The sequence below is a fragment of the Calonectris borealis genome, chromosome 5 (genome assembly GCF_964195595.1).
Source record: "Calonectris borealis chromosome 5, bCalBor7.hap1.2, whole genome shotgun sequence".
Taxonomy (NCBI): domain Eukaryota; kingdom Metazoa; phylum Chordata; class Aves; order Procellariiformes; family Procellariidae; genus Calonectris; species Calonectris borealis.
Genome location: NC_134316.1, coordinates 11506136 through 11520781, shown reverse-complemented (window position 1 = coordinate 11520781; position 14646 = coordinate 11506136). Strand labels below are relative to the sequence as shown.

The following is a 14646-nucleotide window of genomic DNA, read 5'->3' as shown; positions in this document are numbered from 1 at the left end:
AATCTTTAAAGAGCAGACCTTCAAAAGAGCTGGATGCACGTTCTTCTTGTTGACTTTGCTGGGAACGGGGAATTCAGCACTCAGCCTATGGGAATGAGTCCAGATGAAACTCCAGATGGCCTTTCATGCACCAGTCGAGCACTGCTTGGTTGACAAGAGTTTTCTTTTACTTGATACCTAATAATGGGGTTGCCTCAGTTCTCATGAGAAAAACTCTGTTTGGGTTGTCAGTTTATGAGAAAATTGAGGGTGTGTATGTAACTGGGAAGGCCCTATTACCATGTCTGCATATCTGCAGTTGTAAAACATGATCTATGGCAGCACAAAATTTAAAATTTGGTGGCATCCCAGGAAGTACTTAATTGCGTTTTGCTTCATTACAAGGCTGTCTCCTTTTCTGGAATTTATTTTAGCTAATTAGTTGGAAATGTCAAAGTAGTATTTCAGATGACAGAAGCATCATATATTATCATACATGAAGCAATTAACTCTTTTGACAAATATTTATGGTGGTGTCATCTTTAATTAAATCTTCAGTACTCCTAGACATAGAGCAGGTTCTTCCTAAAAGGAGGCCTTCCCAGCACTGTCAATGAGCACTTGACTGATGGGACTTAATTGAACTTGGTACTGAAAGAGTCGGTGGCCTAAGCATGAAGATACCGATGTGACACAGTTTCACAATACAGATGTCTGATATTTTGGCAAAATCCCAAAATAATCCCCCCGGCCCGCCCTCCAAACTCTGTCTCAGATGCCGCAGATGCATTACGCTGGAGAAGACGCATCTCCAGTCACTCCTGTTCTTCCACTGGAACAGTTTGCAGGAGGCAAAAATGCCATGTTCTTGTGCTGCTAAGATAGATAATGCTGAAAAGCAGGGCTGTATATATGTTTTAAAAAATCAATTTTTTTTTTTATTTAGTTCTTGGGGTTATTCGTGTGGAAACATGTTACAAATGTGACTGTTTGGTTACTTCCTCTTAAACAGATAGGCCTTGAGATGATGTGCCACTGAGAAATAATTCCTGACAGTTATAACTGAACCAGATAAACAGTTCTGCCAGCTCCCAAATAACACTCTAAAACAAAAGGTTTTGCTTATCGTTTTCCATTTGTTCATGCCTGTCAAACTATTTAGCTGTGCATTACCCATCACAAAGGGTCTCTGTGTTATTCTGCTTGTCTGCTGCGGTCATGGTTTTTACCTTCTCTGTTGCAGGACCTACTGCGGTACTCTTGTCCAGCTCTGTCGCTCCTCAGCCACTGCTATCTTCACCTTCGCCCTTGCAAAGACACTCTTAGGAAGTGCTGCACGAAATTTCTCCCTGTCATGGCCATTCAGCAAGTGTATTAACCTGTACATATGTTTTTATTTTTTTCAGGCAGAAACAGCACCAGAAAGTGGCCGGGATGGTCCCAATGTTCAGATCAGCTCAGGGCAGAACAACTCCGACCCCGCGGGAGCAGGCGGCTCGGCAGCCTCCCAGAGCCTGGTTGCTCCAGCCGGGGTCTCGGCAGGTACCTCAGCTGCAGCTTCGTTCTTCATAAGGTAGTTTTTCACCTTTCTGGTTTCTGTAACTGCTCATGGGACTTCAAACATTTGTTATTACATGCTGTTGAGTCTCCTTGCCATGTGTAGAAGGTGTAGCGTGTGGTGCTGGTTGCTGAGAGGTGGAGTTGGTCACCTCGTCGTGACTGTGGCTTCCCACTGCTGCTGGGGAGCAGGGATGTGATGGTGATGCCCCGTTTCTCTCTCTGGAGACCTCTATTGACCAAAACCCAAGAAAATGTGTGTTGGTCTTTGTCTAGTCCTTAATGGACATTTCCACCTGTAGCAAGTCTGTTATTCTGTAGGTTTCCTTGGAGCAGAAGGTGAAGTAACAAGGTTTTTTCACGTGGATCCTAATTATAAAAAGTGTAGAATTTTATTCAGTAGCATGGCCTATGTGTGCAAATAACAGTTTTTTCCATAGTTGGTAACAACAGTTAAAACAGTTTAAGACATTTTTTTTTAGCAGTAGCCTAGAACAATCTTTTTTTTTTCCATTCTTGGGTCTTACAACGAAAATGATATGTTAGTTTTGTTTGTGAAATGTTTGTTGTAATTAGCAATGTTGATTAAATGCAATAAGCTGTCAAGCAGATGGTATTTAAAACAACAAAATTCAGGGCTTTGTATTTGCATTCCAAACTTCTTTTTTAATTCAGAACTGAACATGTTTTGAGACAATATTGAAAAATGTATGTCTGTGAATGGCATTAAAGTCAGATTTATGCACTGAGTGAGGATTCTTCTTATCAAGTAATCATGGTGGTAATTGTATTGTTTCCTTTTCCTTGATCTTTAAAATGCTTTGCACCATTTACTGTAAGTTACAATCTGACCTCAGAAGGAGCTCAACTTCCCAAGTTCTGTTTTTTAGAAGAACATAGTACAGTGAGTCTTAAGCATTATATGCCTACATATCACGGTCTGTCTGTACACAAGAGGTTGGGAAATGACTGCCCCAAGAGCGGTGTGTGTGAGTTAGTGTTTTGTCTCTGTGCTAAGTGCTGCAGGTTTAAAGCCCACACAGAGAAATGGTTGCCTACAAAGGATGATTTGTTTCATTTTAAGATAGGTGTCTGGAGTCAGTGGGAGTGGAGAGGAAAGGTAAGGGGAAAAGCTCAGGCATCTCTTTTTCTGGTTTAGTTACCTAAATAAGGACAGATGAATCCTCTCTAAAGTACCTAGACGGGACAGCAGCACAGCTTTCATTACTGTATTTCATATTGTGGGTATGAACACAGTTATTTCAGAGTGAATCTGTGTGTTATAAGCAAATGTAAAGACTGTAACTTTCACTGAGGAATCCAGAAAATAAAATACCCTCCTTGGAATTGAGAGAAAGAAATCAGTGCCTAATAATCTGAAGTAAGACCCAAAATCTTTTCTCTCGGTGATGCTTCTGTCACTGGTCAGCAAAACTCAGTTCTGGTTTTATTGTAAAGCGACAGATCCTTACTAGTGATTGTCGTTGGCTTGATTCAAAGATTCTTGAAGTCAGCAGCAAGACTGCAAATGACATCATTGTACGTTGGATCAGGCCCTAATTGCTTCTCATGAATCTGTCTTTGCCTTGAGTGAATCAGAATTTTATAGCTTTAGCAGCTATGTGCTAGCTAAAACATTTTAAAACCCATTAGTACATTGCTTATTCCCTACCCATGTTTCCTCTGTTCAAAATTGATTCTCTTCAATTTTTTAACAGAAGAACAGGGCTGGTTGAAATTTTTTTGCACAAAGAACTTCTGTTTCTTTTTTTGTGGTTGTTGTTGGAGAGAGAGACTTAAGTGAGAAATAAATTTTTCCTTCAACAATTACCAGTTACCTGAATTAGTTTTGTAGCATTTTCATGGTCTTCATCACACTGCTGATTGATGTATTTCAGCGTTCATTTCTCAGTATTCCAGAGCCCGTCTAAGAATCTCGGGTTCCCTAAAAGCAAACATTCAAGAAACAAGTTCAGTTATGACTGGGATTAAAAAACACAAATTGAAACGCAGAAAATCTCACAAAGGCTGGGGGAGAGAGATCCATTATTGATCCCTGGCAGTCGTAACTGTGTTGAGCAGGTCCTCAGGTGGGTACCGTTGCATAGTCCTGGCCAGGCTGCTCCACCACCATCAGCCTTAGTCTCAGGAGAGGCTCCCTCTCCCACTGCTCCTTCTTGTCTTCCGACTCCTCCTGCCATGGGGACCTTACAGATCAAAGTTTCCATGCTGAGTCTTCCTCTCACCCTCAAGCAGTCTTCAGCAGGAGGGGAGAGTAAGAGGAGGAAATCTTCAAGGATGAGTGAGAGACAGATGCTGGCAGAAACCGGGGTGGAAGTGGCTTATCCAGGGACCACAAGTATTGGGATATCAACAGTTTTGGCTGGTTTTGTTCAGTACTGATGGAATATCAAGCTTCTTTGCTCCAGCCTTTCCAGTCCCATCTCCTCTTTCCCTTTGCACCATCCAGCCTTGAGCACATTGAGGAAGAAGGTCATCCCTGCCTTGAATCCTTTGCAGCAGCATCCACTTCTCTTCGCCTCTCTGTTCAGTTCATCCTCTCGCAGCAAGCACCTAGAGATGAAAGAGGAGTCACGGCACTAGTGTTACGCTGTAGTCCCTATTCAGTGTATTTGCTGAATCTTTCCTTACCATGTTTCTCTCCTCAGCCACTTAAATTCTGAACTTCATAGCAGGGCCAGTGTGCTACTGGCGTTATGCAGAGCCTGGCACATTTTGTTCCTTGTTCTCTATTGGAATAAATGCAATTAATATATTGATAATCACACACACACATATATTTATTTTTTTCAAATCATTGCCCTCTCTTTGACCAAATCTACTGAATACCTCCATCTTTTTACAAGAGCCCTTTTGAAAAAAGGGGCTGTGGTTGGGACTTTAGCTTGGGAAAATGGCTGTTTTGTCATAGAAATAACGTAGCTAGGCAAAAATATGCATGTATGTTAACATTCAGTGTATTGGGGTGCAGTGTTAGTTACTTTGGAAGACAAAGCCTTCATAGGGTGCTTGTGGAAACTGCATCTGTGATTTCCTTAGCAGCAACAACACTAGATACAGATTTTTTTCACATGAATAAAGGATTCCAGTCTTGTTCTTCATGAAACAGCATTAACTGTGTTTGTACAGGTCCTAGCACAATTAGCTTTTGGGCTGTGGCGTGGTTTCCTGGCAGCAAATAAATGTCTTTTTCACATTAAAACTAGAGTCTCTATTCGACAAAATAACACCCTTTGACTCTTGCTTGCGGGCTGTCTTGTGCCTGGGAAGGGAGGAGGTCTGTGCAGGGTTTGTTGGTTGGTTGGTTGGTTTTTTACTCCAGTTTGTTCCTCGGTGAGAGTCACAGCTTTGTGTTTGTAAGGTCAGAAACTCAAAAGACCGTACAGAGAGTTCATGTCCTCACCTGGGAAATAATAACTAAGAGCTGCAGCAAAACGTTTACTTGGTGATAAGAGGTACCCATGGTTAAAATGAGTATCTTTAAGATAGTCTTTGCAGTGAAGGCATTGATTTTGTTAAGCATATGTGCAGCCAAAATCTACATATTCATCCAAAGCTCTTTCTCATTTGAATGTCATATTTAATTTCTTCAAGCTTAATTATGCTCTGCTTTAAAAAAGAAAAAAAGTATTTTATTCATTACCTAGAAATGCAGAGTGTCTAGCATGGAAGTGCTAAGTATTCAAAATCAAAGCCAAATATTAGAGCCAGCAGACAGAAGCGTATTAAGAAATTAAATCGGTTTTAAGCTTTTTTCCTCACTCTGATCTGTCATAGAAGGAAGAAAGCTTTGATTAACATCTGACTGTGTCACACAAGCAAATTGCCAGATATTACTCGATGGTCATGTTACCGAAGGACCAGAGGATTTAGCAGAAAATGCAGCTTCTCAGTAGGTCACTGATAGAATAAGAAAGCCGGAGCAAAAAGCGCAGCTCATGGGCATGGATGGCTGTGAAGAGGCTCCCAGTTTACCCTTACAATACAGGAGGAGAAGTTTAATCTTGCATTCTTCAGATTTAAGAAGAATGCAGCTGGGCTTTGTCCCTTGGTGTGATGTGAGCCGTGCCTTGCTTAGTGCTCCACACTTTATACCTGTTTCCAGGTTTGGTTTTTTTTTGTAAAAGGAACCTGAACAAACTTTATATTACTAAGTGAAAATATGTGAGATAGTTGTAGGACCCTTCTGTGGGCTATGCTTGCAACTAAGTAAATATTGGCATATTGTGGTATAAAGCTGTAATAAGCTGTTGGGATTTTTGTCACCCGGACACCTGGGGAAGAGAGGAAATGGTGTTTCCAAGAACAGGCAGGAGAAGGGCAGCGAGGAGGAGGAGGAGAATGGGCATGCACTTGGGAAGAGATTAACGGCTCTCTGCCAAAAAAGAAAATACCACTCCCTTGGGAGGAGAATCAAGGCCCCCTGAGAAATCGAAGCCATGACCGTTAACGTGCCAATTCCTGTTGGTGGCTGGTGACAGTGGTGGCAGCACCGCCCGTGCTGCTGGGTGGGGGTACGGTGTTTCGGTGAGAGCGAGGGTGTCCGGCCTCGGTGTACAAGGACGAGCTGGAAGGAAGGTTTGAGCAGTGACAGGGCAGCTAGGAGGAATCAAAGCTATTTAGAAGAAAATATGTATAAAAGCAAGCATGTTGAGGTGAAGACAAACCGTATGAAGTCCCCCATCTTAAATTTTGATCTTGTTTATGTTGGGTTATTTTCACATCTTTTCAAACTGGTTTGGTCACAGGGTTGCACTTGCTGCCATGGGACTGCAGCCTTTGACGCAGGGAAATAGCTGTATAGTTGCAGCTACTTTCCCTTGCATCCACCTGCTTTTGTTTGACGAATTAGCCTTCCAAACATAGCACTCACTATGCACTCACTAGTTTTCAGGTTTCTAAATTATTTGCAGTGTTGTTGGGCTTTGCTACATTAAAACCATTTAAGTTAATAAATCTGGAGAATCACAGTGGTGAATTACACCCATTATCTTTCCACTCTGGTCATATTCCTGCATGTTTGGGAAAGCTGTGTCAATTTAGACATGATATAAGACATTACACATGAAATGCTTTTTACAAGCAGCTTTTCTTAACAAGGTATAACGTACTATCTCTGAGTAATGTAATTGAACATCTTAAGAGTTAAAATAAGCATAGTTGTCTTTTCCTAGATTCAGGATATGCCATCATATTTTAATGCCTGTGAGTCGTGGATTAAAGAATCTAATTATTCACTAATGAGCAGTAATGGTACATATAAACTAAGGGTCACTATCCTATTACAGGCACCTGATGGTTCACTGATAAGCATTTGGTCATTAGATTGACCATAAAATATAGCCAATAATTGAGGTTACTCATAGAGCAGACACCTTATCAGCTTTAGGCATGGTGGGACAGCTTGTCAGTACTCTGTGTACTGATTGTGCTGTGACTGAGCATATGATTAGGGTATTGAAGCAGTCTGTATCTAATGAAACTGCAGGACAGGCATAGCAATATTAGCACAACCACTAAATGACTAATGTGTTTTTGTTCCAAGCCTCAGACACTTCAATTAGTTCCAATAAACTCTGATCTAGTGTAGCGGTAGGCAGAGAATTCAGATATTTTGTGTACAAGCTTTCATTACACTAGTCAAAATTTGTAACGTTTCGGGGACAGATGAAGTCTGTGTGGCTTTGAATGAAAAGTGATGGAAATAATAAAGGCTGTCGTTACCATTTCTACTTCATTTTTTTCAGTTTTGTTTTTGCATTTTTTAGATTTAGAATACTTTCTGAGACAATGCCTAGTGCCTGATTTAAAAGGTGAAGCTGACAGCAGCAAATTAGATGTCTACATATTCTGCTTTAAGGTCCATTCATGCAGTTCATGTAAGCTTGTGCATATAGATCTAAACTTAGAATGTGTTCCTTAGCATTTTGTACCATATGGAACATTAGTCAAATAGTCTAGTTCTTGAAGGCTTTTGTAGAGATATTGATTTTACTGTGCTTCAAACTGTTGCTGAGAAAATAACCTCAAAACCTATTCTTTTATGATTTTTTTTCCATGAGGATGCCTTAACTTTCATAAATTATTTAATATGGTGAAGGATGCAAAATGCCTTTTGTCTTTCTGAATTGCTGTTCAGGCTTCTGTGATGCGACCTTGGAAAGTAACCATAGAAACATGTTAAAAGCATCAACTGAAAATCAGTAGTTCAGTTTGACAGTGATGCAAATTCTGTGAAAGAAGATTATGATGTATTAGGAACACTTGAGGCATATATTACTGCTAACCTGTTAAACCTGATTATTCCATGACTATCAGTACTTTCAGAATTTAATGCAGGGGAAAAAAGCACAAAAAAATGAAACATGCATTTTTTTTAAGTTGCCATGTTTAAGATGTTTCTAACTAAATCACTTCAGCCTGTCATTCTCTGTCCTGTTAAAAGCAAGAATTATATTTCTGTTAAGCTCATAATGTAGTTCACTAGTTCTCTGTATTTAATAGCTGTAAACTTTTGCCCTGTACCCTGCTGAGATGCACTGGTATCCTGGCTTTGTGCAGAGCTGGCACAATTTAAATCTCTTTGACAGATAAAGTGGATAACTGGGTTATGAATAAGTAGTAGTTCACTAAAAGGTGAAGAAAACGTGTGACTCAGTGGATCCTGAGTTAGACCTTTTTGTGCTGACCTGTGGTGGTTCAGCCAGTCTGTGAGGCTGAAACAGAAGTGCTTGCTATAGTTACAGGTAACTGTGGTAAATTCTTGGTGAATGACAGGTCAAGGGAAGAAGCGGCGTCAGTTGTTAAAGCTTCCTCATAAAGCACAACTCATGCCCAAGAAATCCTATGTTGAGGTGATGCAGGAAAATTAAATTTGAATTAATTATCTAGGAAAGCAGGGTACCAGCTCTTCCCCATGGGGCAGATATACCCAAAACCCCATTCATGGTTTGTCCCTAGTTCGCGGTGTTGTAGCAGTATCACAGGAGCTGCAGGGCTCTTCAGGGACGTGATGACCCGCCGGCATTGACGCAGCCCAACAGCCGCTCGGTGCATCAACCGTCTTCGTTAAATGCCCCGCAATGCCCCACTTTCTCTTGCTACCATTTGATCACTGTTGCAAGCCAGTCAGGAAGGGTGGCTGAGCAATCTGCGGACTGGGGGAGAGCTACAGATGTGCAGATGAAGTGGAGCGTCCAGGGGGAGCCAGATATATAATTAGCCTTTTCCCCTTAATGAATCCCTCCTCTGAATCTGGTGGGCTGGAGCAGCCTGCTCCTTGCAGACTGTCCTCCCCACTGCATGGTGCTGGCGAAGGAGGTGCCTTCCTGGCCCCCTTTTCCTTTCTGCATGGAGCTGGGGAAAGCAAGAAAGCCTCATGCAGATGTGCGAATGGAGACGGAGCGGGTGCCACCAAAGGGCTTGCCTCGTCTTGCCGGTGCCATGCCGCGGCTGCTGGAATGTGGTTGCTAGCTGTCCCCGGAGACTAAACATGACCGGTGCGTAGCAGGGTGCTATGCGGGGATGGGAGACAGGGCAGGGTGTGCAGCATTGTGCAGTATCTTATATCATCTTAGGGCAGCTTAAGCTTTCCTAGTTGCTGTGGCAGCATAATACTGCCTATAATTAAGGACAAACAGAACAGTGTATGCTTTAGGTATATCCCATTTCGCATTAGCCCGTAAGGAGGATAAATTAGAAGATAAGCCTGAATTTAGTAGGCTTTGTTCTTGGAAACAGAAATGACTCCCAGGACAGCATGTTTAAGAGCAGAACATCATTACTGGTATCATTGCTAATACTACATCATGCATTTACGCAGTGCTTTATCAGCAAACGGTAAGCCAGGCTCCCTGCTATGAAGAGCTCATCCGTGATGACTATGAGACTGACGGGGCAAACAGAGATGAGACACAGAGCTGTAGTTCAGCAAAGGGAGGAGGTAAAGAAATTGGAAGAGCTGAGAGGAGAGGGAGGGCAGAGTTTTAGAGCACTGCTGAAAGCATGAAAAATGTCCCAAAGGCCAATAGATCTGTGATCAGGATATGGCTATTTAATTAGAGGGGGGAGGCACTGAATCATTAGCCATGGTGGAGAGCCAGTGGTGAGGATCTGAGAGAGCCTAAGGGAATTGGCTGAGAAAGCGAAGGGTGGTTGTGACCACATGAAGCGGCCTTGGGCATCTAGGAGTCATTTGTCTTGGAAAGCAAAGCTCCCCAGTGTAGAGGGTTAGGGATCATGGTACGAACCAAGGAGAGATCGTGCAAGGCATCCGTGTCAGGGAGATGTTTGGAAAGAGAATCCTTACCTGGATACGTGGGCCACAGGGGTTGCGTGGGAGCAGGTTGGGCTACGCTGGAGGTGGCAAAATGAAGCAAGGAGGGAGTGCCAACCAGATTGGCAGGAAATAGAAAAAGGAGGAGACAGTGAAAGAGGGGAAAAAACGGATCTCGTGATGTGGGAACCTCACGGTGAGGTGGGATTTTGGAGAGGATGTTCTAAGTCTTTACTCCAGTTTCATAGCAAAAACAGAATTGGGGCATAAGACGACACTTGCAGTGTTTCTGGCTGGCCAGACGCCTTAAAGATCTTTATCATGTGAGGCTGCCTCTGATTTTTGTCAGCCCCAAGTATCTTCATGGATAATATAGGAGGTTCTGGAGCACCAGAGGCAGCCCTCCCAGGAGACATGGTGACTTTTTGAGCAGCCCTAGGTGGATCAGTGCAGACTGCTGTTGCAGCAGTTGGGTCTTGGATTAGCTCTATACTCTGAGACATTCATGATGCCCAGGAGGAAGAGCAAAGCAGAATAATTTAAAACAGATGTGCTCACAGATATGTTGGAGGGGAGAATCTGTGCCCAAGTTTGAATTTATTTGTGGGGGTAAATGGTGGTTAGTGGAAGGGATTTTAAACTAGGGAAAAGTCTGAAGTATTTATGGATAACCTTGACTGGAGTCATGCAGATATTTCTTCTTACTTTGTCCTCTCTATGATCTTCTGCTTTCCTAAACTTGGTATTTTCTCCCTTAATTTAAGGATTTTGCATATGATCCTTTCTATATTTTCTCGTTCATCCATAGCTGAATGCACCTGCACCTGCTTATTCTGTTTTCCTGAATATATGGAATCTCACTGTTGTCTAGCTACCAGAGTCTCTTTTTCCCTTTGGCTTCTTCCCTTCTTTCTGCCCTTCCTAGCTTGTCAAGAGGAGCACTTCTCTCGCCTTACCCCCACCTCAGCCCTCCCAGTCTGCCTGCTTTTTTGGTTCCTGTACTCCAGAACACCAGTGCTTGTTCTGACTCCGATATTTGGGGCTCCTCAGCTCGGTGGCAGTGGCAGCTGCACTGGTGGTTTTGCTGCAGTGGGAACAGAGCATTCCATAGGTAAAATGATAATGGTGACTTTCCTGCAGGGATGTAATTTGACAGTTTGCACCTGTTTTGCAACTTTATTAATGACTTTCAGACTCTTCCAGTAACGTATTTAACTATTTTAATACTTCATTGAGACAGACAGACTTAGCAGGCAAAAGAGTAAAATCAGACTGATTTTAGTTTTCATGGCTGACTTGCAGTCACTCTGACTCAGTTTACTGGGTGCAGGATGCGGTTTGCAGGGCAGATGGACTTTCAAGTGACACTGTCTCTACTCTGAGCTAGACCGCTTTGCTTGCTTGTGCTAGTGGCAAAATAAGGCATCCCCCATTATCATTTATAACAAAAATGAAATGTCAAGCCAAAATAATGCAGTATAGCTGCAGTGCTTGATCAACTGCAGGATTACTCTGAAGGTACTTTTAAATTCTCTGTGAAATAGCAGTGAATTTTGCCTTTCTAAAACTTCCCTCACCCTTCCTGCTGGAGAATGGAAGATGTTTCTTTTGGCAGAATATTTCACAGAGCTTAGCCAGTACCTCACTCAGCATTAGTTAGTGCTGCTTTGCTGGTCATCACTGAGTGATGCTCTTGGGGTTGCTTTCTGCTTTGTTGGGCTTTTCGTGTCCTCAGTGGTGGAGCTCACTTTTAAGAAGCACTGCCCTGTGGAGTTTCTACTGTGAGGAAATGACTCAGTGGAAGTTAATCAGCATAAAATGAATCTAATCTAAATGTTATTAGTGAAGCTACTTGGGAGTCCAGGGCAAGCTTCAGAATCTTCTTTGATAAGTCTCTCAAGCAGGTCTTCAGGAGTTGTTATTTCTGCTGAAATTTGAAGTTAGCATCTTTGGGTCAGAAGTAGTCAAAGCTCTCTGTCTGCAGTGATGGAAGAACGTGCATCTCACATTTTCCTGCTAAGTGCTATTTTAAATGGTGCTGCAATTTCAGCCCATTATACCTCTGAGAAGTATCGTTTCAGAACTGATGTCAGTTAAATAAATCACAGGAACGCTGGGCTTTAAGAAGCCCATGTGTGCCCCCCCGTTTAAAAATATTCATTGTGTGGGCATACGACTTCTGTACCTGGGTGATTTCCACTGCATCATTTAATGCTGTCAGTGACCATTTAACTTGCTAACAGTAGGAATAAGTAAATGCCCCCCTGAGAAGTTATTTGCTTGGCAGTATAGGTGTCAAGCCTTTGACTAAGCATCTGAAATAAAACCCGGCTGACGCAGGGCTGGATCCTCTGTGGATTTCTAGAGTGCACTAAAATGTGGAACTGAGGGAGCTAGAGGTGATGAGAAAAGTATGTCTGTGGGGATGGTGTGTTGGGGCAAAGGAAGGTAACCTGAAAACATAACCCACCCCACAGCTTTTATGGTAAAGGAGGCTTTACAGTTACAGATTTACATTCAGACTGCTATATGTGACTGGGAATGTGAAAATATCCCCCCTTGTTCCATCCCCCTCTTTCCCGTCTAATGTTTGCCTGAACCTTGTGCTTCAGATGAACCCCTTGTTAGCCATCTCCTGCAGCTTCTCTCTCATCCTTTCCACTCACAAACGTGCCTGTTTCTTCCCTGGAGCAGCCTGAATGAGCAGAATGCTTTTGCTTTTCATACCAGATTGTTTTTGATGAATAGCATGGAGTGTAATATCCTGTGTAACAAAAATAATTTATTGCCTGGTAAGTCATTTTTATACTGACTTCTTTCTGCATACCGGGAGCTGATATTGCAGGGCAAATTTTAAGTGATCTATTTAAGTAATTACTTTAATAATGAAGGGCTAGTTAGCACCATTGTTTCTGTTTCATTACTTTGTAGTTTTAAAAATGTCTTTATTACTTTTTCTTGATAGAATACAAATGAGACTAGAATTTTATTTTCCTCAACCTGACTGTTTCAACCTGACTGAGTCTATGTCTCACTGGCAAATAAGTCCAGCATTTTTGCCTAAGGAGCATGCTTAGATTGATGTGGTTCTGCCTGCTTTAGCTCAGTTAGTTCATGAAACAGACCGAGGAAATATTGCTGGCATTCAGGTAGCTGTATTTTCAATACGTAGCTAGCTATGCTGTGTGCAGCCCGGGAACTGACATATTTCTATATTAGGTGTTGACAGTCTTGCTTACATAAAGATAACCTACACAGGTTTTCAGCAGTTTGTCATATGGTACAATTGTAAACAGCAAGTATGGAAGTACAGTAATATGTTCATCTGCTCTTGCTTTGTTTAACATCATTAGTGAACAGAGCTGGAAATGGTATGTGGTGGGCTGCGGTGACTAGCTGTTATTCTGGTGTATATATAAAAAAGTCAGTTCCTGAACCCTGGTCCTGGCTGCTGAAGCAATGTTCTTTGGCCAGAAAAGTGTCTTAAATCTGCAAGCTGAGGAGAATATGGAGCTGACATCATTCACGACAATTTTGTAGCGGTGACCTCAGAAACCGCTGGTTTGGGAGAGTGGAAAAAATAGTTGGAGTGCAACAGGCGGTGCCTGTGAAGCTCTGCCCTTCGGTGTTTCTTAAACCTGGGGAAAAATTACGGAGAAGAGCTGTTGAAAATTCCTTCTTGGAAATGTGTGCAAATCAATTGAATGCTTGAAAATAGGCTTGGTTGGTTGCTTTTGTTTCAATAATAATGTGTAGCTGAGAGAAGGGATCAGCTCTTGGGTCTGTACAGCATGAGGAAGCTCTTCTGATGTCAGGGGTAGCCTGCAGGTTTGTTTTAACTTGTCATATTCCAGAAGTCTATTTGAGTTTATCCCAAATGGTTTTGCCTGGTCTTTCTGTGTGGTGCCTGAATTTGGGTGAGTCTTGACTATTGCTCACCGATGCATTAAGCCTGAATTCTGTACTTCATGAAGATCTGAATAGAGTAGAGGGAGAGCAACAAGGATGGTCAGAAATCAAGGAAACTTGACCTGTGAGGAAAGGTTGGAAGGATCGGGTCTTTTTCATTTGTAAAAGAGAAGACTGAGGTGCGGTAGTGGTCTTCATACAGGTAACAGCTGCTGCAGCAGAAGGAAATAAGGTCCTCTGCATGTCTGCTGGGGAGGTGGGGGAAAACAAGGAACATAAATTCCAGCAAGGCAGACTTACGAGAGACATGAGGTATGAATTTTCTAACAGTAAGGATAGTTAAAAACTGGAATTGATTGCCTTGGGAGGCTTGCTTTCACTGGAGGTTTCTAAGAACGAGTTGGACAAATATTTATTGGGAATGCGTTAGGTAAAGTTCATCCTACCACCAGAGCATTGGGAAAATGTAGATAACCTCTTAAAATCCCTTCTGGACCTGTGTTCTCTGATCAGCTGTGAGCAGATGATGCTCTTAATATGTCAATATAGCTGATTTTTATTTCTGCCTTGCTGATTTTAATAAGAGATAGTAAGAGAAAATTAAGAGGTCACTCAAAGTGAGAGGCTGAAATTCAAGCCTGAATTGCAAGAGTATGCTATATGCAAGAGGCAAGGTATGAACTTAATCTCATACTGGAGATGATACTTTCTCTCATAATGTTGCCTTGGTAATATCCCCACGTCATTAGATGTGGTTTGACATTTTGGAATGTATCAGAATAATGGTTTTCTATTGAAACTTTATTACCATCACCCATTATAAAAATGCTATTGTTTGAGGCTGTGCATTGTGATCCAGACGAACTAATTATTTATTGAGGAAGCTGAACCACTGAAATAAGGAA

The 14646-nt window shown here is 42.1% G+C and overlaps 1 protein-coding gene across 1 annotated transcript in view; it reads left to right on the top strand.

Annotated features, from left to right (window-relative positions):
* KIF26A (kinesin family member 26A) overlaps nt 1–14646 on the top strand; it is a 110543-nt gene that overhangs the window by 58520 nt on the left and 37377 nt on the right. The window contains exon 4 of the mRNA XM_075150954.1: nt 1386–1552. Within this exon, the coding sequence (XP_075007055.1) occupies nt 1386–1552 (167 nt within the window). The remainder of the gene's footprint in view (nt 1–1385; nt 1553–14646) is intronic.